This window comes from Sphaeramia orbicularis, chromosome 19 (assembly GCF_902148855.1).
Source record: "Sphaeramia orbicularis chromosome 19, fSphaOr1.1, whole genome shotgun sequence".
In the NCBI taxonomy this organism is placed as follows: Eukaryota; Metazoa; Chordata; class Actinopteri; order Kurtiformes; family Apogonidae; genus Sphaeramia; species Sphaeramia orbicularis.
In genome coordinates, this window is record NC_043975.1 from 34,537,412 (window position 1) to 34,565,033 (window position 27,622).

Genomic DNA, 27,622 nt, shown 5'->3' on the forward strand with positions numbered 1-27,622 from the left:
ACGAGCCAACTGTCAGGTTGACCTCTTCAGGCTCAGCTTTTACTGTGGGCTCCTCTACTCCTGTACTCGTGGCAGATGACCTTTCCCACTCCCACTCTGGGTGTGAAGGCGATGAAGGGCCCACCAGACCCGGGCCCCCCCATCTGCAGGTGCCTGGAGGTGGACAGGTACTCAGCTGTTTAGTTCATGTGGTGCTCAGACCTGGGGCCGTGACCTTTACAGGGCTACTCCTTTAGGTCCAGGACCCGGGCCCAGGTGACCCCACAGATGGAGGTTCACCCCCGGGAGCTGCTTCACCTTTAGCTCAGCCGCCTGATGGTGTCAGGACATGTAGTTGAGAGTGGAAGTGTTGCTGCCACCGTGGATCTGTGTGGACTTTAGATCACATCGATAGTGATAGTAACATGAAGCCTTGAGCTGGAGAGCAAATAAATCTGTATCGCTATTTTATACAGAAAAAAAAATCACCTTTAATAAAATCAAACTCTTTTATTTATCATGCCCTCGCCTTCTTTTTCCGTCTCATTTTTATCAAACAAAAAAGTAGTTTTTCCTCATTTATTCAGATACAGTGTGTATAATACAGTGTATGTTTCAAGTCAATGATGCAGTCCAACACGTCATCCATATAAAACCATTTTACTTACATTTATTCCAAACAATTACAATATATACAAATACATTTAAAAGATTGTCTCTCAGCATGTCTTTATTGGTTTTATTATATTTATTCTTTTAATGGAAACTGATGCTAAGAGCTGATGTTACATTTTCAACTTGTTCTTAGGAGGATTTCATTGTATAACAATCAATGTCCATAGTGCAGTAATAATCCACTCGTTCAAATATTTTATCATTCATTCTTAGCTTGTTTAATAAGGTGCTACGTCTCAGATTTGTGTAAGAATAAGAGTCCTATGAGACAGTCCTCTTCCGGCCAGTGAAATTCAAAGGCATGCCAATAATAATAAAGACAACTGCATTAAACCACTGTGTGAATGTAACTGTATTATGGACAAACAGACGAAGGGAAACAGCTTTAATTGTCTGTAGCTGTTAAAGGACTGGTAGGGCACTGGGCTTCCAGTCGCTGGATAGAAGGGGGTCTCTTCTGAGTTTTGGCAGAGGAGGGGATGTCGGTGAACACCACTGACCGGCCGTCGGGGCAGAGGAGGACGCTGGAGTCGGCCTCACACTTGGTGGTTCTGCTGGGCCACAGAGCTTCAGCTGGACTGGTTCTGATGGACAGACCACCAGGAGTGAGGACCTCTGTATTTACCACCGACGCACCTGCCTGACTAATCTTGATCAGCATGTCCAAAGACTGCTTCCGACTCTCCAGCGAAGCCTTCATCGCCTTTCTCTCACTCTCATCGTCCTCGTCGTCCTTTTTCTCCTCCAGCTCCTCGTCCTCCTCCTCCGTCTCCGTGGTGGTGTCTCTGAAGCTGCCGTCTTCTCTCAGGCCCTGGTCAACATGAGCAGCCGAATCATTCTGGTCCCTCTTGACTGAGAGATCCAGAGGTCCGTCACTTTGGCGCGCTGTCCGCTCTAGGGCTTGGTGGATGTGGGACAGTTCGCTGCGGATTTTGCTCAGGTGTTCCCAGAGGTGGCGCTGGGCAGGGAGGTCCTCCTTCTCTAGGTGGGAGATTTTGCGTTCGGCCTCCTGGTAGTCCTGCAACGCCTTGGAGAGGTCACCGAGGAGGGTGGCAACTGACTCTGACGCTCCCTCCCCCACTGTACGCAAAGCAGCTGAGTCCTGGATGTTGGGTCCCCCACAAGTGGACAGAGAGGAGGTTTCGCTGTTGGGACTGGTGAGAGCATCGTTGTACCATAATTCAGCAGGTTGAGTCTGAAGCTGAGCGTCCTGTAAACTGAAGACGGGCTGAGGTTAGGGACTTATGTAAACGAAAACTTACAAACAAATCAGTGTTAGTAATTATTTCAAATGAACCAGAAAATACATTTTTACCTGTTATGAAAAAGGAGTTTGTCTGCCGTCACATTAAGACTCGACCCTGTCTGAATGTTCTTCAGAAGGTCCAAAGTAAAGCCCATGTTTGGCTTCTTCTCCACAGGTGCCTCATGGTTTCCCACCGGAGCCCCTGTCCTCTTGAGACCCCAGTTTGCTTTACCCTCCTTGGTTCCAGCTTGTATTTTATCACTCTGTAGCCTGTAGCTTTGGTCGGGGGAGTCCCTCTGAGGTGACACCCAGCCGGCAGAGGGGACCGCGGTGGTCCCCGGTCGGAGAGCAGGCACTTTCCACAGACTTACTTTAGGCTGGAAACCTGACAAGGGGTTTGCTTCGACACTATTTGTGGATGTCTTGAGCGCTTTACTGGCATCGCTCTGACCGGAGGCTGCTCCAAAAGTGTGCTCACACAGGAAGGGGTAATAAAACCGAGGGGGGATGAGGGCTCTGTCGTTGTGAGTGTGTGCGCTGGAGGCCGGGTGCATCAACTGAGCGGCCGAAGCCAGGAAGGGAAGCTGGGCGAGCTGAGCGTGGGTCTGGGCGGTGACACCGGAGGTAGCTGTGGGAAGAGCTGAGTTCATGTATGAGAAGAGGCCAGGGCTGATGGGATATCCCACCCCGAGCACTGACAGGTTGAGTCCAGTGGGGTCTTGGTAGTCCACCAGGTTTGGCGGAGGGGGGTAACAAGGGATTGAGCTACTCACTCTGGGTTCGGCTTTAGCTTTGGTGTGGCTGGATGCTAGCAGTCGCCACTGTTCTGACAGTAGGCCAGGGGCCGTTAGACATGTCTTGGATAGTTTGTAGTGCTTCAGCTGGGCTTCTACTTCCACTGAGCGCGCCCGTAAAAGCTGGTCTTCAAGGGAGAGCATATCAGCCATGAGAAGGTCAGAGTCTGGTGGTTTGGATTTCTTGGGGTCAGAAGCATCTCCTCTGTTGCTGTTGTTAGCAGAGCCCTCTTTAGTCAACCCTGTGACCTCTGAAACCTCTACCTGTCCTCCCTCTTCCTCTTCTTCTGGTCCCTGGCTGTCTTTGTCCTCTCCTTCTTCCTCGAGGGTCCTTCGCTGCCTCTGTCTTTCTTCAGCCCGGGTCACCTCGAGTTCATCTTTGCTAGTATTGTGGAGCCCATGCGTCTGCTGAAAGGGTCTCAGCTGGTCCGGGTGCAGGATGTTCCCCTTCTTATAGGGCCAGTCTGACTCTATGAGCAGAGACAGGGAGTTCTTACACAGACTGTACTTCATGTGGTTGTACAGGTGGGACTTCTCCATGCAGGTGAAGGGACACTGGAAGCATTTGTAGTTGTAAGGTTTGCCCCATGGCCGTGGAATGTAGTGAGGCTTCTTGGGTTTTCGTTCCTTGTGTTTGCTGGCAGATGACACTTTACAGGCGTCGTCCTTGGACATGTTTGAGTGTTGAGATTGTCGAAGATTGTTACAGTTGTGTTCAAATGATAGAAATTCAAGGTTTTTGTTTTGTTTCGAGCTGACGGAAGCTTTTCTTCACTTGTGTTGGATGACAAAAAATAGCATTGTCATCAGAAGAGCGGAGAAGAACCTGTGAAACACACAAGATTTTGTATGAATATGCGATATTATTTAGCAAGAAAGTGGATCTTTCACTTACACATTACTTGATTCTTTCCAACAAACACAAACAATATACAAATTAATAACACATTATACTTATTTAAATAAAACAAATTCACAAATATTCATATATTTCAGCTTAAATATAATTTCTTTGGTTGATCAAAATGTGTCCTCTAAACAAAAAAAGAAAGTTATTTACTTATTTAAGATTTTTCAGGAAATGTAGGTGATAATTCTGGTTACAAAAATCATTAGAAAAACAATTCACAAAGGTATAGAGTAAGTGGAAAAAAGAAAAAAAAAAAGAGCAAAATCTGCTTTTTAAATATATTTGTCATCATATTAGTAAGAAACATAAAAATTCAAAAATTCAAGTTGAAGTAAATGCAACCTTATACAACTACAGTTAAAATACACCCGCTGATCAAAATACATCCTGTTCTCATTCCTCTCATTCCACACTTCTACGTCCCAATAGGCTTTTTTCTCTTTCCAGAAGAATAAGTTTGAGGGGTTAACTTTATTGAGCAGACACCTTAAGGAAACTTCTCCTTTTGTGTGCATTGAAGGAGAGTATAGATCATTCTGCACATATGTGTTTTCTATGTTGGCATTTGTTGACTGTCTAAGCCCAGGGATGCCACTAACATAACTGCAGGGAGGCCCGCGATGTTCTTTTCTCACTGTACCTGCCACTACTCATTAGTTCCAGCGCAGTACGACACATGAGCAGAGCCCAGGGCTGGGGGGCAAACGGGCCGTCACAGGGGACCGTGCACCTGTGCAGGGGGCTTCACTCACAGGCCTGATCCAGTTTAGGGCCGGACCCTCGGAGGCCGGCTAAAGGCACAGTGCAGCCAGGCTTAGTGTTACGTATGGTGGTGGGTATGGCAGGGATAGGAGCTGGGGGTTTGAGGCCTGGTTCCTAATGAGAGCCTGGCGTTAATGCCTATAGGGCGTCATTAGTGCCAGGACTGGGATCTGGGTCAGGACATGGTGCATAAGTTCAACTGTTCCTGCACTGACTGGTCCTACCATCTCTAGAATAGGAGTTATGTTCTGCACTTAGTAAATCATCAGTAAAACATGAATTTGAACAGGTCGTACTACTGCTCTTAGAATGTTCATGTAAAATGAATTAATTGTAAAGGGTTAGTTGATGATGAATTTTACATATAAGAGATCAAAACCTCTATAGAAATTATTAGAGAATTAAATTCTTGACATTGATGATTACATTTATTCCTAAAAGAAGCTAAAATTGATCTGATCAGTCACATTTCAGATTTTAAACTATTATCTATATATTTTTAATCTAATTTAATTTTCTAATTCATTTTCCCATTTTGTCTTGTATGAAATGCATAGAAAATCGTTATTAATGTTGAAAGGTTAAAGTTAAAAAGACAATCAAGAATCTGTTCCATCTAATTTACTTAAAATCTCTGCTCTTTTTGTGCTTTGTTTTTCTTCATCGCTGAAAAAGACAGAAACTTTGTGATCTTTTTCTACTTTGAGCCAAGCCGTTGGGTGAACCCTGCAGTGAGAAAGATGTGAGGACTCTGCTCCTCAATTTAAAAGACTCTGCTCTCAGGCTTTTATTTTGTCTCTTTCCTCAGGTCATTCACAGATGAAAGTGTGTGTGATGTTCAGAGTCCAAACTGAGGTAAAATACAGAAACACTTCAGCGGCCAGTCTCTCCTGTCTTACACAGCCTGATCATGACAAAGTTTAGGATGAGAAGGTCCAGTGAAGCAGACACAGAGGTGATGGATGGGCCGTGATGTCGAGGGACAGCGGACAACCTCATCTGTAAAACCCACAGCACTGAAGGCTGATGATGAAAGACCCGCTGACTCTAACACAGGATGGCAGGCGTTTGCCAACTGCTCTCCCAATTGGACCCTCAGAATTGCCCCGTTAGTGCCTGACCATTTGATTGGTTCACTTGTCCGCCCCAGGGCTCTGACCTGAGCTTTAAGCTCATAATGGAGCCTAACAGCTGCAGCTACGAGTCAATCAATAAAAATCATTTTTACAGTAGATTTTTCCCTCTTCTGGCCACTGCCATCCACACGCCTCTCCACTGACTGTGCACTTTGGCCCCCCTGCTGTCCCATATCCAAACCCTGCGGTCTTGTTTTAAGCTTTTAGGGCTGATGATCAAACAAGCCAATAACCACTTGAACATCTATTGTTGCAATTAAAGAGGTTCACCACACTAAAAGCTTTGACATGTTGACAAGACAGCAACAACCACACCAGTGACAGCCTATGGACCAGAGGGTTCGCAAGGGATTCTATATGTGCAGCTTTTTCATGCAAACAAGACACAGCAGTTTCTAACCAGTTCTGTCTTTTTAAAATTCAACTGAAGATTAAAAACTTTACCTAAAATGATGATCAGGATGATTTGATAGATGTCTCCTTCTGTGATGGCAAATCCTGTAAAGGAAGAAAGATTTTTTTTTTATTGTCATTTATCATTTTAGTTATACATAAGCAGAAACAAATAACAACCTCTGAGTTTGATATTGCTAAAAAGTGTTGTTAAATAGCTATAAATTAAACTGTCCATGAAAATGTAGTTGTTTAGGTGATAGTGACAGATGATAACAATGCAGAGGTAATCCTGGATACACAAAGCATTAAAAAAAAAAAAAAAAAACAATTGATAGAGCTATAAAGCAAGTGTAAAATAGAAAAAGTAGCGACATCTGATTACTAAATATATCTTTAACTTATTAGTAAGAAACATGAAAACTACTTGCCTTAAAAAGTCAAATTAAAGCCAACTATGGTTAAAATGCACCCGTGCGCCTTTTTAACGGCCAAAAAGCGCCGGGCCTCACTGTCATTTCCCCTAAAACACATGAAATGAACCTGCTCGCATGCCGTGGAAGTGGAGAGGAGATGTGTTGATCCGTACCTAGAGAGTTTCCCGGGGTGGGCTGCTGTCACTGCTCCTCCTCTGCTGCGGCTCTGACAGGCCGGCGCGTCCCGCACAAATGGGAGCGCACGAGCCACTGTGCACACATATATATTGACTGGGAGCAGTGCCCGGAGGCACTACAATACAGCAGCTCTCCCCCACCCCCCCTCCTCCACATCCACAGCCCCAGCCCTTCCCCTCTTCCCCCCAGATTGTCAAATGTGGTCTCTACCTTGCAGCCAGGATGCAGTCGAACAACTTACACAATACTGGCAAAAAGGTTAGATTATGGGATGGCGTCTTATTATGACGGAGGACAGACATGACTTCTGTCTGAGCTCAGTCCTCATGTGGACCTTTATTCCAATACCTGTTTATTCACTACTTAAATATATTCTTTAAATTTATCATTTGCATCAGATAGCATGTTTATTTTATTTTATTTTATTTTATTTTATTTTATTTGCTTGAGAATTTGAACACTTCCTATTGTCTGACTGATATTTATTTAAGTAGTGTAGGCCATAATTGTCTTATTTTCACATTTTAAAACCTGTTAAAGATGTGGGATCATTGGGTTTTTTTCTTGCTACGATCACACCTCAAATATGTATTTCAAAAAAATCAGACCAGACCTTTTTATACTTCTAATTTATTATGTATAGTGTACAGTGTTTGCTCATGTTGTATTTCTTTCTTTCTTTCTTTTTCTTTTTTCTTTTTTTTTTTTTTTTTTTTTACACCATTTTGGGGTTTTTTGTTTTGTTTTTAAGTCTATGTTGTGGTACTCTATTTTTATTGTATGTGTGTCATGCTGCTGTTACACTGTAATTTCCTAGTTTGTGATAAATAAAGTACATCTCTCTCTCTCTCTTTCTCACTTTCTATCTATCTATCTATCTATCTATCTATCTATCTATCTATCTATCTATCTATCTATCTATCTATCTATCTATCTATCTATCTATCTATCTATCTATCTATCTATCTATCTATCTATCTATCTATCTATCTATCTATCTATCTATCTATCCTAATTTTTTTTCTCTTTAAATAATTTTACTTGACATTAGAACACATATCTTTACAAAAATGTTTATAAAAAATGTATTATATATATTCGGTCAAACCTAATCTTTTCTGAGTGTGTACTGGCAGTGACAGGTCTGTATGCTCCTGTGTGTGTGTGTGTGTGTGTGTGTGTGTGTGTGTGTGTGTGTGTCTGTTCAAAGGTGTGTTGATGCCTGATAACCTGTGTATGTTTAAGATAATCACCAGTTTTGTTTTGTTTTTTTTTCTGTCCACTCACTCTCTCTCCTCCGGTGTTTGGTGTCATGTGGTTGACATTTAAGGCAGCCTCCTTCAGATGGATGTGATAATAGCGCACTGGATGGGTTACTGACATGAGCTGCAACATCACATCCACAGGCAATGACTGACATATGTCTCCTCTGACAGTTCAGACTCACTGCTCCGACTCCAAATCTTTGTCTTCTACCTGACTTGACCTCCTTTTTTTTTAATTTTTATTATTGCATTTCCTCTCTTTCCTCTTTCTGACCACTCATGCTAATATCTTTTAAATCTGACCCCCTCCTCCGGTCCTTCTCCCTTCCACCCCTGGCTGTCTTAGCCTGTGGCGGGCTGTGGGTCAACTCCAGGTTCTTCATTTTCCTCCTCTGGCTGGGTGGGAAACGTGCATGCAAGCCCCTTTGAGAAATGTCAGTGTCCGTGTGCTGGGAAAGTCGGGGGGCCTTCACGAGCCATCAGGCCCGCTGTCACACCGAGGCGGCCAAATGGAGACTGACAGGCCACTCCGTAGAGCCTAACCATCTGTACCAAATGTGACAGCAGGGGAAAGAGGATGTCTGGTAAATCAGGAGGAACGACAGGACATGGAGGAGGAAGTAGAGAGTGTAGAGAAACAAGTGAAAGACTCTCCACATCTTAGAGCACAGGCACATGGGAGATGATGTCAGTTTTTCCAAGAGAGAAAGAGACTATTTCTCTCCTACTACAGGAACACTTGGGAGACGGTGTCAGTTTCTCCTGTTAAGCGTAAATGTGCTAAGTGAGGACTGACTCCTGCAGTGTTCTCACGATCCGCAGCATCTTTATCAACACACTCTGTTGTCACAAGTCTGCTCTGAAGAAAGATTGTAAGTATTAGAAATGTCAGTTTTGTAAATTAAAAAAGAGAGTAGATACCAAACTGGAATTCTGTATCAGAAGTAAAAATGGTTGGCCTCTCTTTTCAAATATTTGACTGAGCAATAGCTTGAGCCCATCAAACAGCCCAGTTTATTATATATGGATGCGTGACGACAAGATACACATGCTTGTTTTCAATTTATCTTCTTCTGTTTCAACAGGAAAAGCTTAAAAGTAACATCAAAATGTACTGGATTTCAATGTTTTTACTGGTATTATACGACCTTAGCACAGCATCTAAATAGAAGAAACAGAAAGTCTGTGATTTCTGTAAAACTTTGAAGAGAAAAAAAGCCAAATGTGCCCAGACAGACAGATTTTATTTTATAAACATAAGCTTTTGCATAGTGGTGTTTAGAATAGAATAGAACAGAATAGAATAGAATACAATACAATAGAATAGAATAGTGTTCTTTATTTTGTATCTATATGAGCTATTTCCTAAGTATAGTCATAATACAGGGTGAAACAACTAAAAAGTTATCACAGCATCTCTGTATCTACATTTGCTGCACAGAAAATTTGCCTGAGTAAAATTTACTCAAATTGAAGAAAATTTTACTCTACTCAGCTAACATTTGGTCCCTCTCTAAAAAGTGTAAAAGTTACTCTTTGGGGAGAGCTCTCCAAACTCAATACAAAGTCAATTTTACTCTTTTTGAAGAAAATACTTTTGACTCTGGAAAAAATGCTCAGTCATTTTTCCTGTGTGCATGTTCCAGTTCTGCAAAACGAAAAATGAAAATGTAAAGTCACAGAAACACGAGCGCAAAACACATTTATGATGCATACATTAATAAGGGAGAGATCTTAAATGAAGGAGGGTATGCTGGTACACAGTTTCTAACCCTATTTAACCCTTACAGACCCAGAACTAGTTTTGTGGCAACTTCTAAGTGAATTTTTCTCAGCGTTTAACCTTTCCTAAGTGATTTATTACCATTCAGTACATATTTTTTTCCTGTGTGTAATTTACTGATCATGTAGATGTTCAGTAAAATCCTAAGGTTATTACATCAAAACAGAGAAACCTGAAGAAAAAATGACTTCTTAAAGCAAAATATACAATAACCAAACATAAAACAGGAGTCTACAACCTCTGTCATTTGTCAAACTCCATGGGTTTTATGAGTGAATCAACGTTGTAGAAGATGATGGTGTTTCCACGTTTACTACAGAGCGTCCAAATGGATCATATCTGATGACCCTGAAAAGCAGAGAGACTACATTTTACCTGAATTATTTTACATGAATTGATAAGATTAGTGGTTAAAACATTAATAAACCTTTTAGATCAGTAGATGCTTTTGATTGCTGGTTGCTGTTTAGGTCTTTGAGGGTTAAAGGGTGTGACGGTGTGGAATCTGTGTCCAGATTTTAGTGCATGAGTGATACTGTCTCTCCCTGTCTGATAGTGTAATATGGTGTTAAGTGGTTCAGGGGAGTTATTTTGCATTTGAAAATAACAAAAAATAATGATCTATATCATGATACTGGAAGGTCTCGGAGCGTGTGTGTGTGTGTGTGTGTGTGTGTGTGTGTGTGTGTGTGTATCTGCACAGTTCTGAGAAATTGAGACATTTTTAACTGGCTAATTTGGTACCTACAGTTGAGGAATAGTCCCATTTCCACATTAAATATCTCGGCAAGTTGATAGGACCGATATTTTGGGAGATATTAGTAATTCTGGAATACAATAGCCTTACAGTCACATTGCTATGTCCATGACGGTTGATGGGAAGTGCAGTACCACGCTGTGTGATGCAAAATGAAGTTCTCTCCAGCATAAAAACTACCACATCTAGAACCTGTGGTGCCCCACGGGTCAACGCACTGGAAAAAAATCAAAATCTTACCATGTGTATTTTTCGCATTTTTAGTCAAAAGATCTCATCACTATGGATGGGAATCGTTAAGAATTTAACGATTCCGATTCCATTATCGATATTGCTTATCGATCCGATTCCTTATCAATTCTCATTGGGTGAGGGAATTAAAAGAGTATACATACAACATATACAGTATGTACAAATAATAATAACAGATGACGCCGGGCCGGTTGGGGGGGGTACAGTGAAAGTGAAACTAAAGACGCTGTACTAATTCCTCTATTGCTGCATTTCAACTATGTGGCTTGTCTCCCGTTGTTGTGCACCTCATTTCCTTTCCCTTCTTACCTTCAGAAACTTGTATTTGAGGAGTTACGACTTTTGTTGCCTGCACCGGAACTGGCCCGGCATTCACTCTGCCGCTACATACACAAGCGTAGCTAAGTAGAGTATCAAATTCGTGATATTCCTGTAAATCAGGGGTCTCAAACTCAGATCCTCGAGGGCCGGTATCCTGCATGTTTTAGTTGTTTCCCTCTTCCAGCACACCTGACGGTCGTTATCAGGCTTCTGCAGAGCTTGATGGTAGGCTTATCATTTGAATCAGGTGTGTTGGAAGAGGGATACATCTAAAACATACAGGATAGTGGCCCTCGAGGACTGGAGTTTGAGACCCCTGCTGTAAATGAATCACATGCTGTGGACAAATTTTTGAGGATATTGGAGGGATTCCACCCTTTTGAAGACATGGAAGCTTTGACAGTGTTCCAGTGGACCTGGCGTCGTCTTTTTTAGACCGTTTCTGCCTCAGCGCCATGTTGGCTACGTTCTGACCAAAACAATGCAGCGTACATGTGACGTCATCGCGCATGCACAACGAAGGCAGAATCGATACGCAGAATTGTTAAGCAGGCAGGCAAACGAGTTCAAGGAATCAAGCTACTGAGAACCGGTTCTCAAAAAGAACTGGGTCTCGATTCCCATCTCTACTCATCCCACATAAAAAAAAACAAACAAACAAACATAATCACCTAATGAGTAACGTTTCAGTGAGATATAAGAACTTATTTTCAGACAATAGATCTTGAAAATGGTATTTCAAGAAATCTTACCAAAATAATTTTCACTCGTTCCATTGGCAGATTTTTTGCTTGAATTAAGCAAAAAAAATCTTGAATTAAGCAAAAAAATCTGCCAATGGAACAAATGAAAATTATCTTGGTAAGAGTTCTTGAAAAAACATTTTCAAGAATTATTGTCCAAATGTAAGTTCTTATATCTCACTGAAAAGTTACTTTTGAGGGGATTATGTCTTACTTTATGTGTGATGAGATATTTTGACTAAAAATGAGAAAAATACACTTTGTAAGATTTAGATTTTTTCCCGTGCGTGCTAGTAATTTGTATAATTTTGGATGTTACAGTGTGAGTGTGCTCTGCAGCAAACTGAGAAAGAGTAAGAATTTCTATGTAAAAGATTTTACATTATTACCAAATTATGTGCAATCAGGTTGGCAGCAAGTTTTCTTCCTCTTCTTTGTGTATTTTTTGGCATATTTGATTGATTTCATTTTCATTTTTTCCACTGTTATGCTTCCTGTTTAGCTTAACAACCTAAAAACTGACAGACACCCTGCCAACAAAAAAGTTTTATCCCTAAATTTTCAATTCTAACTGCAGTGTTTGCCTTCAGAGGGAAAAGTAGGAGTAGAAATGTCAGTATGGGGAGGGAAACGTTGGCTGAGACTCGCAGTGTGAGCACAGAACTCTCCTGGCGAGTTGAGAGAGTTGAGGGTCCTTATGGAGCAGCATCTGGGGAGGCTGACAGGAGCACTCTATTACCACTCAGAGAAAGGAACCCGAGGGCTGCAACAACACCGCTAGCAGGGAGATCCAGCTGTGCACATGCCTCCAAAGAAATACGCATAGACACACTAACAAAACCCATGCAAATTAACAGAACACACATGCACTCAACAAGATGGACTATATGTTCTAAAAAGAAAGATTTATAGATTGAACGGCCGATAACTAAACGGCACCATCTAACCCTGGGAGAGACTCCTGCTCCTTCCACTGCCTGAGTTTTAGGCCTGAGGTGGAATAGCTAACAGCTCCACTCTTAGCCTGCGCTGCTGGGCACATTAACTAAACTCATATCGCTCTCAGCCACTATCAATTATTCACCACCCCCTCCCCACTTTCCCTTCTTCACCTCATTTTCAAAGGAGAACAACTCCAACAGCCATGCCCGGCTTTACCAACACGACCCATCATTCCTCTGGTTTTCATTCCAAGTGTGTTTTAGAGCTGAAACTTAGTAGAATATTCTTTGACATGCTAATATCGCTGTTACATCACTGTTGCATAGAGTTCATATACACAGTAACTCCTCCTTGTATAATTGCGTTTGAGCTACTTTAGTACATGGTTAATATATGTGAAAATACAAGTTTTTGCTTTTTAGAAAAAGGGCAACTTTGTGTTTTGCTCAAGGACACTTCATCAGAACAAACGCTTCAGCTAAAGACAAACTACTTTTCATAATAAAAAGATAAACTGTCATAAAGGTACCAGGTAAAGCTACAAGATAGGTATTAAATACAGAATTAAACTACAGTTACTAAACTGATGACAAGAATTCCTTTTTTTTAAACAGGTGAAATCCTCATTCAAATTAAAAATCTTTTTTCCAAGAATGCAGAATAGTTGCAACAAAGACAAGACAAAACAAATAACTTTTGTACACTGCAAATGAATACAGTATCTGGTTAAATAAATCAAATCAAATTTTATTTATATAGCGCCAAATCTTAACAAAAGTTATCTCATGACACTTTACATATAGAGTTGGTCAGAACCAGACTCTAAGCCAATTTACAGAAACCCAACAGAATCCTCCAGCAGCAAACACACAAATACACATGCAAATACAGGAGAGGAAAATTCAAGATCAATGAGGACAAGTTCTATAATGATTTCAATGCAAATGTAGAAGTAATCACACTGACTGTTTTCTCTATCCCTTAAACAGAATTAAATACAACCAAAGTAACAAGTTCTGACAGTTTCAGCTCCTTCTGTAAATCATTCCATGAAGAAAGAGAAATGCATCAAAAAGCTGTTTTGATGCTGATGATAAACTACTAGTCTTTCAGCACTGGAAGCACAAATATAATTGTTTCCCCAGATATCTATAAAATACTCTAACATTTATTGTGTGTTTTTGCAGATTTTTCATTCATTCATTCATTCATCTTCTGGAGCCTATCCCAGCTACCCACGGGCAAATGCGGGGTACACCCTGGACGAGTTGCCAGTTCATTGCAGGGCCGACATATAGAACAACCAATTACTCTCACATTCACACCTATGGACAATTTAAAGTTGACCAATCAGTTGACTATCAGTGCATGTGAGAACCCACACAAACATGTGGAGAACATGCAAACAGGTCCCTGGTTGGAACTGAACCCAGGTCCTTCTTGATGTCAGGTGACAGTCCTATCCACTGCACCAACGCAGATTTTTTTTTTAGCTTTGATTAAATTTTACATTAATTAGGAGAGTCAAGTAGATCAGTGTATTATTGCAAGTTACTAATGTTATAACTCTTTAACAAGATAAATGTCTGTAACTTATTACATGTCAAAATCAACCTTTCCAACACTGGTCATCACTTGTATGCCTGAATGATATGTTATGTACTGATACCAATAATGAGTAATCGATAACACAGATAACTAATATTTGGAGCTGTTAGAATTTTCATAAAATGTCTTTACGCTGAAAGGCAAAAGAAGTAAATAATGTTTATATTGATAGTTTTTACATTAATCTTCTTAACAGCTAAATAAATGTTCTTTTTTTATTTCAGTGTTGATAGAATATTGTTTGTGACATATAACCAATCAGATGAGCTATAGATCAGATGATACCTACACATGCAGAGGCAGCTACATCAGCACTAAAGCAGAACATTTTAACCTAATCTATTGAATACTGGAAAACAAATACTGATACATATGATGGTGAAACTACTACTACTTTCGGACACAGTAGTTCATCTGCTTCCGTCTGACCCTGTCTCCTGTATCCTGTCCCACCTCAGTCTGGCCTCTCTCACTTTGTCCCCAAATCGTCCAACCTGAGCCGTCCCTCTGGAAACACTAAAAATGAAATGCAGTCTATCAGGGCTGATATTGGGCCGTGCCTTGGCTCGTCTCTAGTGCACCGCCATTTTTTCACTACGATCATACACTTTCCGACCCACCTTCTGCATCCAAGTGTCCTGACCACACAGACACAAGTGTCATCTCCTGAGGTGAATTGCGTTCAGTATGTCAGGGAACAGCGCTGGGAGCACACAATGAGGCATTTTCAGCTTCACACTTAAATGAACACACAATTATACAGATGAAGGCTAGATGAACGCTGGCCACTTTCCAGGGTGAAAATGCAGCCTTCAAAGTGAGCTGGGTTGATATCTGAAAAGGGCAGATGTCAAGGTTCAGTTATGACTAGACATATGAGTCGTTGGAGTTTTCTCTGCAGATATCTACGGCCTTATCCGAGTCTTGACTTGAAATGAAAAACATCAGATATGAATTCTACTTTGAACCAGTAGGTGAGAGTGTTCCAGAGCTATTCATTTGGACTGAGCTGCAGCTGATGCCTATCATTCACTGTTTGTTGTTCGTATATACATGTGAGGAGAGGTGCACTATGGGTCATTGACAGAAAGCAGCTGGTGCCTCGCTCATCATCTCAGTCTCCGCCTTCGTTTTTTCACCAGCTGCCCCCAAACACACCCGCAGGAGGTGGGGACTTCTTGCCAAGGCACCTGTGGGTGTCACCTGATGGGGGAAAAGCAAGTGGAAATGAAAGGAAGCAGCCGATTCTGTCAGAGTACATCAGGCCTGCTGTCCATCATGACGCTGACCTTCAGGGGATGTGTGCGTGCGTGACGGTGTGTGTGCATGTGCGAGCCTATCAACAACCACACTGACCCATTGTGTGTGTGTATGTGCATATTAAGTCACTGACCCACAGGGAGTGGGTGTGAGTGTGTGCATATGTTTGTTCATCAATGCAGGGTGTGTGAGCCCATGTGTGTACATTAGCGCCTTGATCCCAGGGAGTGAGTGTGTCCGTAAACACATAGACCTTGAGGGGGTGTGTATGAGTATGTGTGTGTAACTGTCTATCTCAGTGCAGTGATCTGTATCAGATATCTGCTATGGCTGGTCAGTCGTTGACAATCCTCAACTCCTAAAACGAAAGCTCCTAACATCCTTCATCTACTTCTGACAAACTCCCAGAGTGCACAGTATCTGTTACTCGACAAACGTGACCAAAAGTCTGAACACTAATGAACAGCAAATGTCCATATGTGTAGGGACCGCAGTACCAGCATGTCCTCTTACCAGGACCAGGGCTTTTATTCCCTCAGCAACAGGGCTCAACACACTCTAGGGAGCAGGGACAAGAGGATGGTGTCAGTCCGTTTCCCAGCTGCAACCAGGCCCTCCCTGTGTACACCCCAAAGCGTGTACCCCCCCACATACACCCCCACAACCCTTCCCCCTCACGATCTCTGGTTTGACTTGGTGTGGGGGTGTGTGAGTAGCGAAACAGAGAGCGAGAGGCTGCAGTGTGCTGCTAACTCCTGGAGGACGGCTGTTCGGCTCTGGCTGTCCAAGCGGGAGGAATTGAGGGAGACAGGGACCAAAGCCCGTCAGCTCCATCCCTTAGGGTGCCTCGGCCTCCCAACTACAAGTCCATGTTTTAGCAAACCATATGTTCACCCTCTACTGCAGCCCCCCACTCTGCACACACACCCCCACCACACCACCACCACCCTCCCTCCTACCCAGTTAGCAAATAAACAAGTCAGGAAGCCATAGCTAGGGGGCGAGTCTTGTTTCCCTCTCACTGGCTGTCGTTCTTGCAGATTCTCACTGGCGCTTGCAGATTCTTTGGTCTCATATCCCGTGATGTGAAGCTGGGATGAAAACTGGACGGGTGACGTAAAACATGAGACATTTTGATGTGCTTTTGCTTTGAGAGCACTCTTTTAATCAGGATTTATGTTTTAACTCTTTAAAACCTGACGGGTCATCGCTGACACACCCTGTGCATATACAGTTTGGGTGGCTGTAACTCTTTCACTGTTTGTGCAATTGGAAAAATTCCAACAGTTTCTGAAACATGAGTCGTTGCACTTTATAGGTTTTATTGGATCATTACGGTAATTTCACTCATGCCCCTACTAGAAGCTGGAGAAAAAGCCATTTTAGCAGTATTGTAACATGCAGTAATATTGCTAGATTTTTAAAGATCTGGGGGAAAAAGTGCTCTTGAAAAATGAACAAACGGACTCACACAACATATTTTCAAATCTTTTAATTTGTCAAAATAAGAAAAACGTCCAGGCAGACCATTTTAGGCCTAGAGTTTAAAAAGTTAAGAGAAGAGAATGAGTGAGATCAGAACTTTTTGGCTAGATTTAGTCTGTATCATTAAGTCTCTGCACTGCTAAAAAGGGGTGTCTGAAAGCAAAATATTAACACCAAATCTGAGGAAAAAGGTACTAAAAACAAATGAAATACCTGTCCATGCAGCAAGATAGTTTCACTTGACAAAATTTCTTGAATTAAGACTGTTAAATCTAGAAATAAGCACGTCTACAGATGTATGAACACTTCAAATAAGAAATTAACTCTTAAAACAAGATAAATTATCCAACACTTCTAACTCTAAGTTTGTTTGTTTTTTTTATCTTGGTTGGAGTCAAATAATTTGCAGTATGATATCGTTGCTGTCGGGTGGAAACCTCATAAGTCCACTGTTGGCCGTTTTTTTTTGTCAGCGAACGATTCTATTAGTCAGTCTTAACGTTGTCCTTACCATTTTAAAAATATTTAACCAATGAAAAGTGGTGAAAACAGGTTGTGACTATCTCTTTACTCTATTCTTTTATATAGAATGTACATTATTTTCCAGTTTCCTGAAAAATTACTGTTTTGGACATAAGAGGTTTCTACCTGAGAACGACGATATTTCCACTATACTTGGGCTACATTTCACATCTTCTTGGAACAGACTCACTATTAATAGTTTGTGCTTCTTTAGGAATAAATGGCACCAATATGGCATGAAAAACTCTTTCCTCTATAAATGAATCCCCCAAACTCCTACAGCCTACATTTTCAATCCAAAATGAACCCAGTGGTGTGGTTCTGTAGTGTTGAATGAAAGACAAACAGATGGCCGTCGTGTGTATGAGGTCCATGAAGCCAGTCAGTCCTCCCTTTGGGCAGAGAAATTGTCCAGAGATGGACAGCTGTGCCCAGGGCAGGGCATAGGAAGTGAAATCACACACAGTATTTATGGCATCCTCAGGGGCTACCGACTCACTGACCTGACCATCCAGAAGGGGACAGTTTTTACAAGGTCAGTCAGCATTCATCAAGTTTTGGAAAATCAGCAGATGAAGTTTAAGTGCATCTGAACATCAGCTTCTCAAATGTTAGTATGAAGTCCTCAGATGATCCTTCAAGAAAAGGAATGAAAGGAAAATGTAAAGGAAAGACAAATCCAGACACTAAATTAAATAAAACTGAGCAGGATATTTCTTACTTTTGTCTCTGAGACTAAAGTTGCATGTAAATCATTAACTACAATGTTTGATGATTAAAATATGATCAGTGTCAGATAGGTGATCAGTCCTGGCCTGTCATCCACTCTTGTCAGTGGGTTACACAAAAACTAAAACCTTTTATCATGAAAGTTGTGGAAGATTTTTATTTATTTTTTTTGCTTTTGTTTTGCATTTTCATTTCTTCACTTTTCAGTGTCTGAGTGTTTTGTAAGGTGTCTACAATCAAGATTTATTATTTTGATTATGATTATAAAATAGGAAGGAAACCCTTAAGTTTGGGAGGGAATCTGTAAAAGTTTTGTACATGTCTGTTTTTCTTTTTCATAGGCATTTTAGAGCTGCAAGATGCACTTGGACTTCTTCAAGGATTAATGTGTCAGATTCAGGATTTAAGTAAGGAAATGGAATGGAATATTTATATTTGTCTTTTCATTAGTTTATAATCTTGCAATAATTACAACCATTGTATTTTCCTGACCTTAGAATCAGTTGTTACCTACACAGTCACGACCATGTCCGTTATGTTGTACTTTTCTGTTTTTACAGTGGTTCCCTTCAAATTTTGTTCCTCTTTTCATCTTTTGCGGTACATTGGTATCACCCTCTATTAGAATATGGACCACAGTTAATATCCTCAAAACTAAAAAACCTAGAATAGACACAATAAGCACTGGTTGTAATGTTGACATAGATGAGGGAGCACCTCTAGATATCAGTAAATCACACATTACACACTGAAACGTTCAAGAAACAGTTAAAGAACCAGAATATAGTAGTAGAAAGACATTTTTTGGCAATGGCTTTTAGTACAAAATGGTGGAGCTCTTATCCTTCTGACTTATGTATGTTAAAACAAGATTGTATCTTTTACTTCTTTATGTCATTCTGTTGCAATTGAATGACATATTTACTTTCAGGTCTTGGTAATTCTGTATGATATAAACTAACCACCAGGTGGTGAATTAGAGCTGATACCACTGTTACCATCATAACAGTAAGTTAAACGAAACAATTGCATCAGTATATTAAAAAAACCCTCATAACGTACAGTTTATTGGAAGGGTGGTTGGACCACTGGCCTGTGGGTGGTGGTCTGAGTGGCCTTTTACAACTGAAACAAGCCTGTATGATCTCTTTTTCATGTCCTGATCACAGCTCTATAGATTTTGGCCTCATCGATTCTGACTTTGAAACTCACACACATATACAGATACACATGGACACACACACACACACACACACACACACACACACACACACACACACACACACACACACACACAGCCTGCCTCACTGACTGGTCCATTGAGTCATCAGTGACCTTCCGTGGGATTGGAGTTGCCAGGCCAATTGACCAAATCACTGATCTTTAAAAGCAGCTCTGCGGGCAGGAGTGGGGCTGAGTACCCCCCTACCACATCACCACCACCACCACCACCCTCCACTAAACACACACACACAGATATCCACACAAACACACACTCTTCTATCCACCTCACTCTCTAATCAAGGAGCAGGCAGGCAGGACTCCGGGTCGCCACGGCGACACTAACAAGAGGCGACAGCTCCTCAGTGCTTGGGGCAACGACCAGCTCGGCTGTCGAGACCGCGGAGAGAGTCCGCCAGGCACGCACTGAGGCAAGGTTTGCTGTTTTGGAAGGAGGAGGAGGAGGAAGGGAAAAGGAGAGGGGGAAGACAGGGAGTGAGCTGGTGGTATAGATACACGGAGAGTTAATAGGAGGCATGCATCTGAGAACTGATCTGCACTGACTTCCACATCAGTCTCCCACTCAGTGTCTTTAAGCACAAACACTGATGCTTCATACTTAAAAAGAAACACACAACAAGACAACAAATCAACACAAGCAGCTGCAAAAGCACATACAAGCACACAATCTAAACCGACACTCATCCTTCCCAAGTCATCCAGCCCTGGGGCCTACTTACAGAGTGCTGTTAACCCCCCCTCTGCCACCCCACCAGCACATCCCTAACCCCCCCCACTCCTCCACATCCCCAACTCCACCCCCATCTCCTCTGGAACACAGTTTAACTTCTGTCATTTAGATGAAGCAAGTGAGTCAGTCTAGCAGTGGCGAGAGGATGTGACAGGCCGGTAATGGACAGGACAAAGAGGGGATTTATGAAGTATTAGTAAACCTTAATAATTCACTACACCAACGACCCCTGGAGTCCCCCCCAACCAAGCCCCTGTCTCTGGCTCTCATCCCGGCTCTGACTCTATCAGATCTCCTTTTAACAGTCAAAGTCAAGGACAAGAAGCATCCAGATCAATCACAACAGACGGATGATGATGATGCTGATCCTTCAGGACAGGCTTCCTTTACTTCTGTTACTCAGGAAAAGCTGGCATCGACTCCAAACAGATAGAATCATAACAATCCTGCCAATTTGTTATATGCAATTGTATTGATCTGAAATGCATTGAATTGTGCCTCCACTCTAATAAACATGAATAAAGTGTAAGACTCTGGGGCTGACGGCCTCATTCACTGCTGCAGATTTAAAATAGAGGTCACATCGCATTGTGTTGTTTTTGGGCTGCCCTTGTCCCCCCTGTACCTGTCTGGGAAGCAAACAAAAGAAGGACAATAGAGCTGTTTTAATTTAGGATGGCTTCCCTCACCACCATCACCACTGGCTACCAATTAAACGTTATCAAAGCATAGCAGGTCATGATCAGTCCGACAGGAGTCCTACAGGGATACGCAGACCCAGCTAGACCTGCACACGCACATCCCTGTCCCAGCTGCTCCACTGTGGCTCCATCAGCAAACAAACAGCGTGGAGTTAATTTCCTCTCTCAGCTGCCATGTCTGTGATGACTGCAGCCGTGGCTGTGAGTGGCAGGCGCAGTCATTAGATCCCTAGATGCCCCCACTGGCTGCTCTTTTTACCTCTTTTGTGTGTGTGTGCTGAGCAGAGGGGGATCCAGAGGAGCAGTGACGGGTGTCAGTACTGAAGCCTAGTCCAGTCTGCCGTGGCCTGGTGTGACAGCACTGCCGCCTGACCACCCGCCCCCCTGACCCCCTCTCTCCTGCCTACATCGCCCCGAGAGACGTGGAGGGTGATGGGGACTGGCACCGCAGGGGCCTCCCTGGCTGGTGCCTTTGCTGGTGGTCTCTGTGGCCTATTAGTGTCTTGCTATGGGCCTGTCAGACTGACAAAACAGGGGCCTGTCAAATTAAGTAGGGGCTGAATATCGGAGATATGTATTCAAACGCACCAAGGGGAGATAGAGGCGGGGAGGGCTGAATAGAACCAGGATGAGGAAACCACCGGTGCTAATGTAGACGCTAAGTGGGAGTGACAGGTTGAGAGCTGATCGGAGGGAACGGACAGAGAGAGAGGAGGAGAGAGAGAGAAACAGTAGCTGCACTTGATAATGGTGGTGTGGTTGTCCTGAGGAGACTTGTTAAGGGCCAGTCCAGACAGAGTCAGACAGCCACCATTCCCAAGGATCTGAACACAGGTAAACTGCTCCAAGTTTGGCCCAAACAGCTTGGAGTTACACTACTTCCACCTAATGAGATCAGACTGATGAGCTGTGAGTGCAGGTGTGTGTGTGTGCGTGTGTGTGTGTGTGAATGTGCAGGGAAACATCCCAAACCACAGAAGTATTTACCGGAACAATAACTATTTCCTCTGTTTGCCTTTTATTTTATCAGCACATGTACCCAAGGCTCTGCTCATTTTTTGTTCTCACATATACATAAAAAAAACAAGCACTTACCTGGACACCGAAGGCATTGAGCATAATCGTTTCATACTATTGCATCGTGACTTTTTTTATCTTTTCACTTTAACTTTTTTTATCTCTTTACTGTCACTTCACCTCTGTTACCATATTGGTGAGTCATGCTTGGGGCCAGGCCATTATGAGGCCAGACACTCTGTACCTATATCTGAGTGGTGAAATATACCTATTTTTACTTAAGTAATGCACTTAAGTACAAAGTTGAGGTACTTTTCTTATTCATTGTTCCCATTTTATAAAACTTTACACACTTTTTACTTATTTCAGATTATAATTTTCATTCTATTTTGTGCATTGAAAGCAATGTATCTCCAATTGTATTGATTTTTGGATTATTTTCATAAACTTGATAATATTTCATGTTAATTTGTGGGTTGAGAAAATCCTCTGTATGGGTTATTCTGAAATCATAAAAAGTTAACATTTTAGGTTCTTACATGCAGTGCAACAACCATATGATGATCTTATTGAATATGATGCATTTTGTAGATTAAACTGTACAAATAATTGTGAAAATGAACTCTACCTAAAACATCTACTGTAGTAAAATGTAAAATACATATTAAAGCAGAAATAAAATGAATCCAAAACCATCATATAGAAAATGTGGCAGATATTTTTTTTTACTTTTCATTCTTAAAGTATATTTTGCTGAATGAAAACCTTAAATACTTTTGTTAAATAAGGTTTTCACTGAATTTACTTGAAATGCTACGATGTAACTTTTCAAGTAAATGTTATGTTATCTTATGTTATGAGTAATTTGACAAGAGCACCAGACCTGTATACATCAGTCCACACTGACTTGTGTTAAAAATTGTGAAATAATGTTATATATTGTGAACTGGCTGATATATTAGCGCTCAGAGGATGGAGTTGTCCAACTTCATGCAGACTTATTGTGATGGTATGTTTCAACTCTGGGTGCCACCGTGTTTTCACTTCTCAGAAAAAGACAGTGTAACACGGAGGCAAGTGAAAGATCAGCAGCAGGATCAAGTGTTAAGGCAGTTGTATGACAAAGCTGTGTGTGAGCACGTATGTGTGCATGTTAGGAGGGGAGCGGTGGCAGGGCCTGTGTGTTTCGGAGAGGGCTGCGAGTCTCCCTCTCATGTCGCTGCGCGTTGCTGAGACTGAGAGGCTGATGCACAGTGGCAGCTCCCCCCTCGCAGCCACGGGCCTGCCCAGAGCCACTGCAGATGATAGTTTTAATTGCTTTCAATCTTTCAGGCTAGTCCCTGCCCAGTGGCACAGAGTGCTTGTGTATGTGTGTGAAATGGTGTTTCGTTGTGTGTATGTGTGTGCGCATGTGCACATGTGGTGCATTTATGTCGAACAGTCATTGTCTGCGGATGCTGTTCACATATGTGGTGTGTGTTTGATGAATGTGTTTGTCCATTATGAGAAGAAAATTACCACAGAATTAAGGCCTTGCAGTGGTACATCTGATGCAGAAGAAGAATGAGAAAAACATATGTTTATCAGACTGTCACAACACGACCCAGTCCTGCATGGGGAAGACGAACACTGGAGTGGGTGATTAAATAGATTCCCCTTTCCATAACGGTGATGTGTGTTTATAAATAATAAAGTTCAGGGTTTTCATGCAAAGACCTCAAAACACGCACTCACGTTCTTAAAAGCATTTTAAATGTGGTGAACGACAAAACCAACATATCAATAATTCAGAGTGAACGTTGATGTGGCATAACAGAACACAGAAAACAGCCTGCAATTAAAACGACATTTAATCTACGAGTGTGAATGAAATCATTTTACTGTTTTACACCTGTGGTTAAAAGGAATGAATGCAGAGGAAATGTTGCTTTTTGGATTTGTTCTGTGGTGGAGGTTACCTGAAAGAATAAGTCACTTTATTTCAAAAGTGTATGAAAACTGAAATACATTTAAGATGCTTTCTAAATAACTGAAGGTAATATACAGCACTTGCAGGTATATCCACTTTTCTTTTAAACGTTACCTCTTTACATGTCTCAGTTTAACATTTTCTGCATTACTTTACTAGTTTTTATCAATTTATATATTTATCTCAGTCCATGAATTAAATATTTTGTAATGGAATTTCATTGCTACTAAATTGGATTTGTTCTAATTATTATTATAGCACATGTCATACTTTAAATCTCAAGGAACAAAGTTAAGAAAAAAAAAGCAGAAAATGAGTGAACACTTTCCAGCTGATGTAAATTCTTCTACAGTAAACATGACTGATCTCACACCTTTGACCTGCTTAGAACATTCACCCCATGAAACCGCAGCATTGACCTACTCCTGGAGACATGCAGCCCATTTACACCAGGGCACATGTCTACAAACCCCTACCCTCTACACCCCCCACTCACATCTACACAGACACATACACACACACACACACACTCTATCATACACACACTTTTGGCCGGGGGGTAAATTAAGCCCTAACATTCCCACAGAGGCTAATCTCCATCCATTTAGAGGGCTGTAATATTTAATCAGGAGGCCCTGGACCGTCTCCCAGCGCCACACGCTGTGGCATGGCTCATATGTTCACAGGAGAGGCCAGCCCAGAGGCGACAGAAGGGTATTCACTGCTAAAAGCCGCAACACATTCAACCACAGAGGCGCTGGCTCGCTCTTACTCTCTGAAGTCACGTTCCTTTGCTGCAGAGGAGACGGGGAAGCAGTGAGATGGGCTGCTATTCAGTACTTAATTTGGACTTTATGCTTTGTACAACTGAACACATATTCCAGAATATAAGTAATTTCAGTTTCAGTACAATGCTTCCTTTGTTTATTTAGTCCTAAGTCTTTCCATTTGACTCTGTCTGATAGGGGTGTAAGAAAATATCAGTTCTGAAATATATCGCAATATTTCATTTCACAATACTGTATTGATATTAAAAAGTGCTATATTGATATTTTTAGGTATTTATTCAAATGCAGACATTGTGGAGGCTCTTTTTTGTTTTTCTGGTTTTGTTTCTTGTTTATGTTTTATTTATTATTATTTAACACTCTTATTAAATAATCATAGTTCCTTTGTTGGGATTGCACAAAAATAATGTTCTGATGTTAGTTCTGAACTAATAGAATAGGAACATTTGAACAGGATCTTAAACTGTAATGTCTGTAAAACATAATTTAAGTTTTAACGCAGGAACATTTTGTGATGTAGCCTTAGATCCTGTTATAATCAAATACAAATGTGTTTAGTATTTGTGCATATTTCTGGTGTAATTCAATTCCTCAAGAAAATAATCATTTAAAAAAAAAGAAACAAACAAAAAATTGCCTTTTTAACAGTATCATGATATATCGTGATGTATCGTATCGTGATCCTAGTATTGTGATTTGTATCGTATTGCCACATTCTTGCCAATACACACCCCTACTGTCTGATGTCTTTGGTCATAAATCTATTTGCACTTAAATGTCATTTTGCACCTTCTCATTCTGAATATTACAGCTTGTTTTGCACCTTACAGTTCTATTTTACCACATTACAGTAAATATCCAGATTCTACCCAAACCTTTTTATACTTCTAATTTATTATGTATAGTATATGCTTATGTTGTATTCCTTTTTTACTCCATTTTGTTTTGTTTTTTACACTACAGTCATGGAAAAAATTATTAGACCACCCTTGTTTTCTTCAGTTTCTTGTTCATTTTAATGCCTGGTACAACTAAAGGTACATTTGTTTGGACAAATATAATGATAACAACAAAAATAGCTCATAAGAGTTTAATTTCAGAGATGATATCTATTCATTTTCCATGTTTTCTTGATAATAACCAAAATCACTGAAGTTCTTACATCAATATCTAAGGCATTGTACTGACAAAAACAGTGCTTTTAGACATTCCATGTTTTCTTTTCTGTCTGTTTTAATTACATGATACACACAGGAGTTAGTACTTGATTATATAACCATTGTTTTTGATGACTTTTGATGGTCTAATAATTTTTTCCGCAACTGTATGTTTGCTCTGGTACTATTTTTATTGTAAGTGTGTCATGTTGCTGCTACACTGTAATTTCCCAGTTTCAGATAAATAAAATCCATCCATCCATCCATCCATCCATCCATCCATCCATCCATCCATCCATCCATCCATCCATCCATCCATCCACCAAAGACAAAACATTCTAACACTGCCCTGAGTAAATGTGGCTGCAATTATTATTATTCTTTCATCTGTTTTCTCTACTGTAATTATTCGTGGCTCAAAAATGTGGAAAATTCTAAGGTTTGTTAAGATCAAAGTCAAGAAAAATCCACCTTAGAATAATAGCTAATAAATAATATCATAAAAAGTGTTGAAAGTAAATACACTGTTTCCCATAAAGCTGGAATAACATAATATAATATTTTATTTCTACTTGTGAAATGACTGTGACAATGTGATTTTTTCTTAATAGATGAAGTGAAACTGGCTCAGTACGTCATCATTGCACTTGATAAAATGTGATTACTGATGTGTATAAATAAGAATAAAAAGAGGAATGTGTTGGAAAACAACACTGTAATTTTGTTAAACTTCTTGTGCAACTGGAAGAGCTTTCATGGCAGTGGCATCTGTGTGGTTAAATTAAGAGTAAATAAGAAAAGAAAAGAAAAGAAAAGAAAAGAAAAGAAAAGAAAAGATAAAATGAAAAGAAAAGATAAGAAGAGAAAAGAAAAGACGAGAAAAGAAAAGAGAATAAGATAATAAAAAGAAAAGATAAGATAAAATATGAAAAAAGAAAAGAAAGAAAATATAAGAAAAAAAGATAAGACAAGACAAGACAAGATTAGATTAGATTAGATTAGATTAGATTAGATTAGATTAGATTAGATTAGATTAGATTAGATTTTAAAAACATAGGAATACTGGGTATTTTTGAGGCGATCCCATAAAGTTTGAGGGTAGACAAAGGTTTACAGACAGCAGCAGACACTGTGGGGTTCTTGTCAGACATGCTTCTTATTTGTTCCCTCAGTGGTTTTTGTTGCGGCTCCTTGACGTGGGTCGTGCAGTCCATTCTGAGGTGGTCTTTGTGATGCTGACCACGCTGCCTGGAGGGATCACACCGGACACAGCCAACTGCTCTCACCCTCGCACACAGTTAAAGGTCAGGTTTCTCACCGTCAGTGTGAAAAACTGACGTGAAAAGGGTATAGCCCATCTGTTTTTAACAATTCAGGACTTCTGAGATCCGTGTGTGTGTGTGTGTGTGTGTGTGTGTGTGTGTGTGTGTCTGTACCGTATAGTTGGCTCCGTACAGTACAGGTTTGACCTTAACTGCAGTCAGAACATTTAGAACTACTATGATTTGTTTGTTTTATGAACATTTACATTTACGCTGCAAAGTCTCAAGTGATAAAAGTGTCATGTGTGTGACCACAGTAACGCCTGCTCCCTGATTCGGACTGACTCTAATGGGAAGGCCTGGTGAATTTTTCATACAGCCCAGAGGGGGAGGACGAGCGACCACACTAGCAGATTACAACCTCTGAGAGAGAGAGAGAGAGAGAGAGAGAGAGAGAGAGAGAGAGAGAGAGAGAGAGAGAGAGAGAGAGAGAGAGAGAGAGAGAGAGAGAGAGAGAGAGAGAGAGAGAGAGAGAGAGAGAGAGAGAGAGAGAGAGAGAGAGAGAGAGAGAGAGAGAGAG

General features: G+C 41.1%; 1 protein-coding gene across 1 annotated transcript; it reads right to left on the bottom strand.

The window, feature by feature from the left end:
• Nucleotides 1-623: 623 nt before the first annotated feature.
• On the bottom strand, nt 624-6,552 carry prr35 (proline rich 35). Its single transcript, XM_030122199.1, has 4 exons — nt 6,485-6,552; nt 5,947-6,000; nt 1,970-3,520; nt 624-1,871 (listed from the first exon to the last, which is right to left on the bottom strand). The coding sequence occupies exons 3-4, from the start codon at nt 3,367-3,369 to the stop codon at nt 1,040-1,042; spliced, it is 2,232 nt and encodes a 743-aa protein (XP_029978059.1). The 5' UTR covers nt 3,370-3,520; nt 5,947-6,000; nt 6,485-6,552; the 3' UTR covers nt 624-1,039.
• Nucleotides 6,553-27,622: the final 21,070 nt, after the last annotated feature.

Excerpts from the sequence above, each read along its gene's own strand:
- prr35 (XM_030122199.1), bottom strand. The coding sequence starts at position 3,369 with ATGTCCAAGGACGACGCCTGTAAAGTGTCATCTGCCAGCAAACACAAG. Across the intron at positions 1,872-1,969 it reads AAACTCCTTTTTCATAACAG|TTTACAGGACGCTCAGCTTC; the intron begins GTAAAAATGTAT and ends GCCCGTCTTCAG.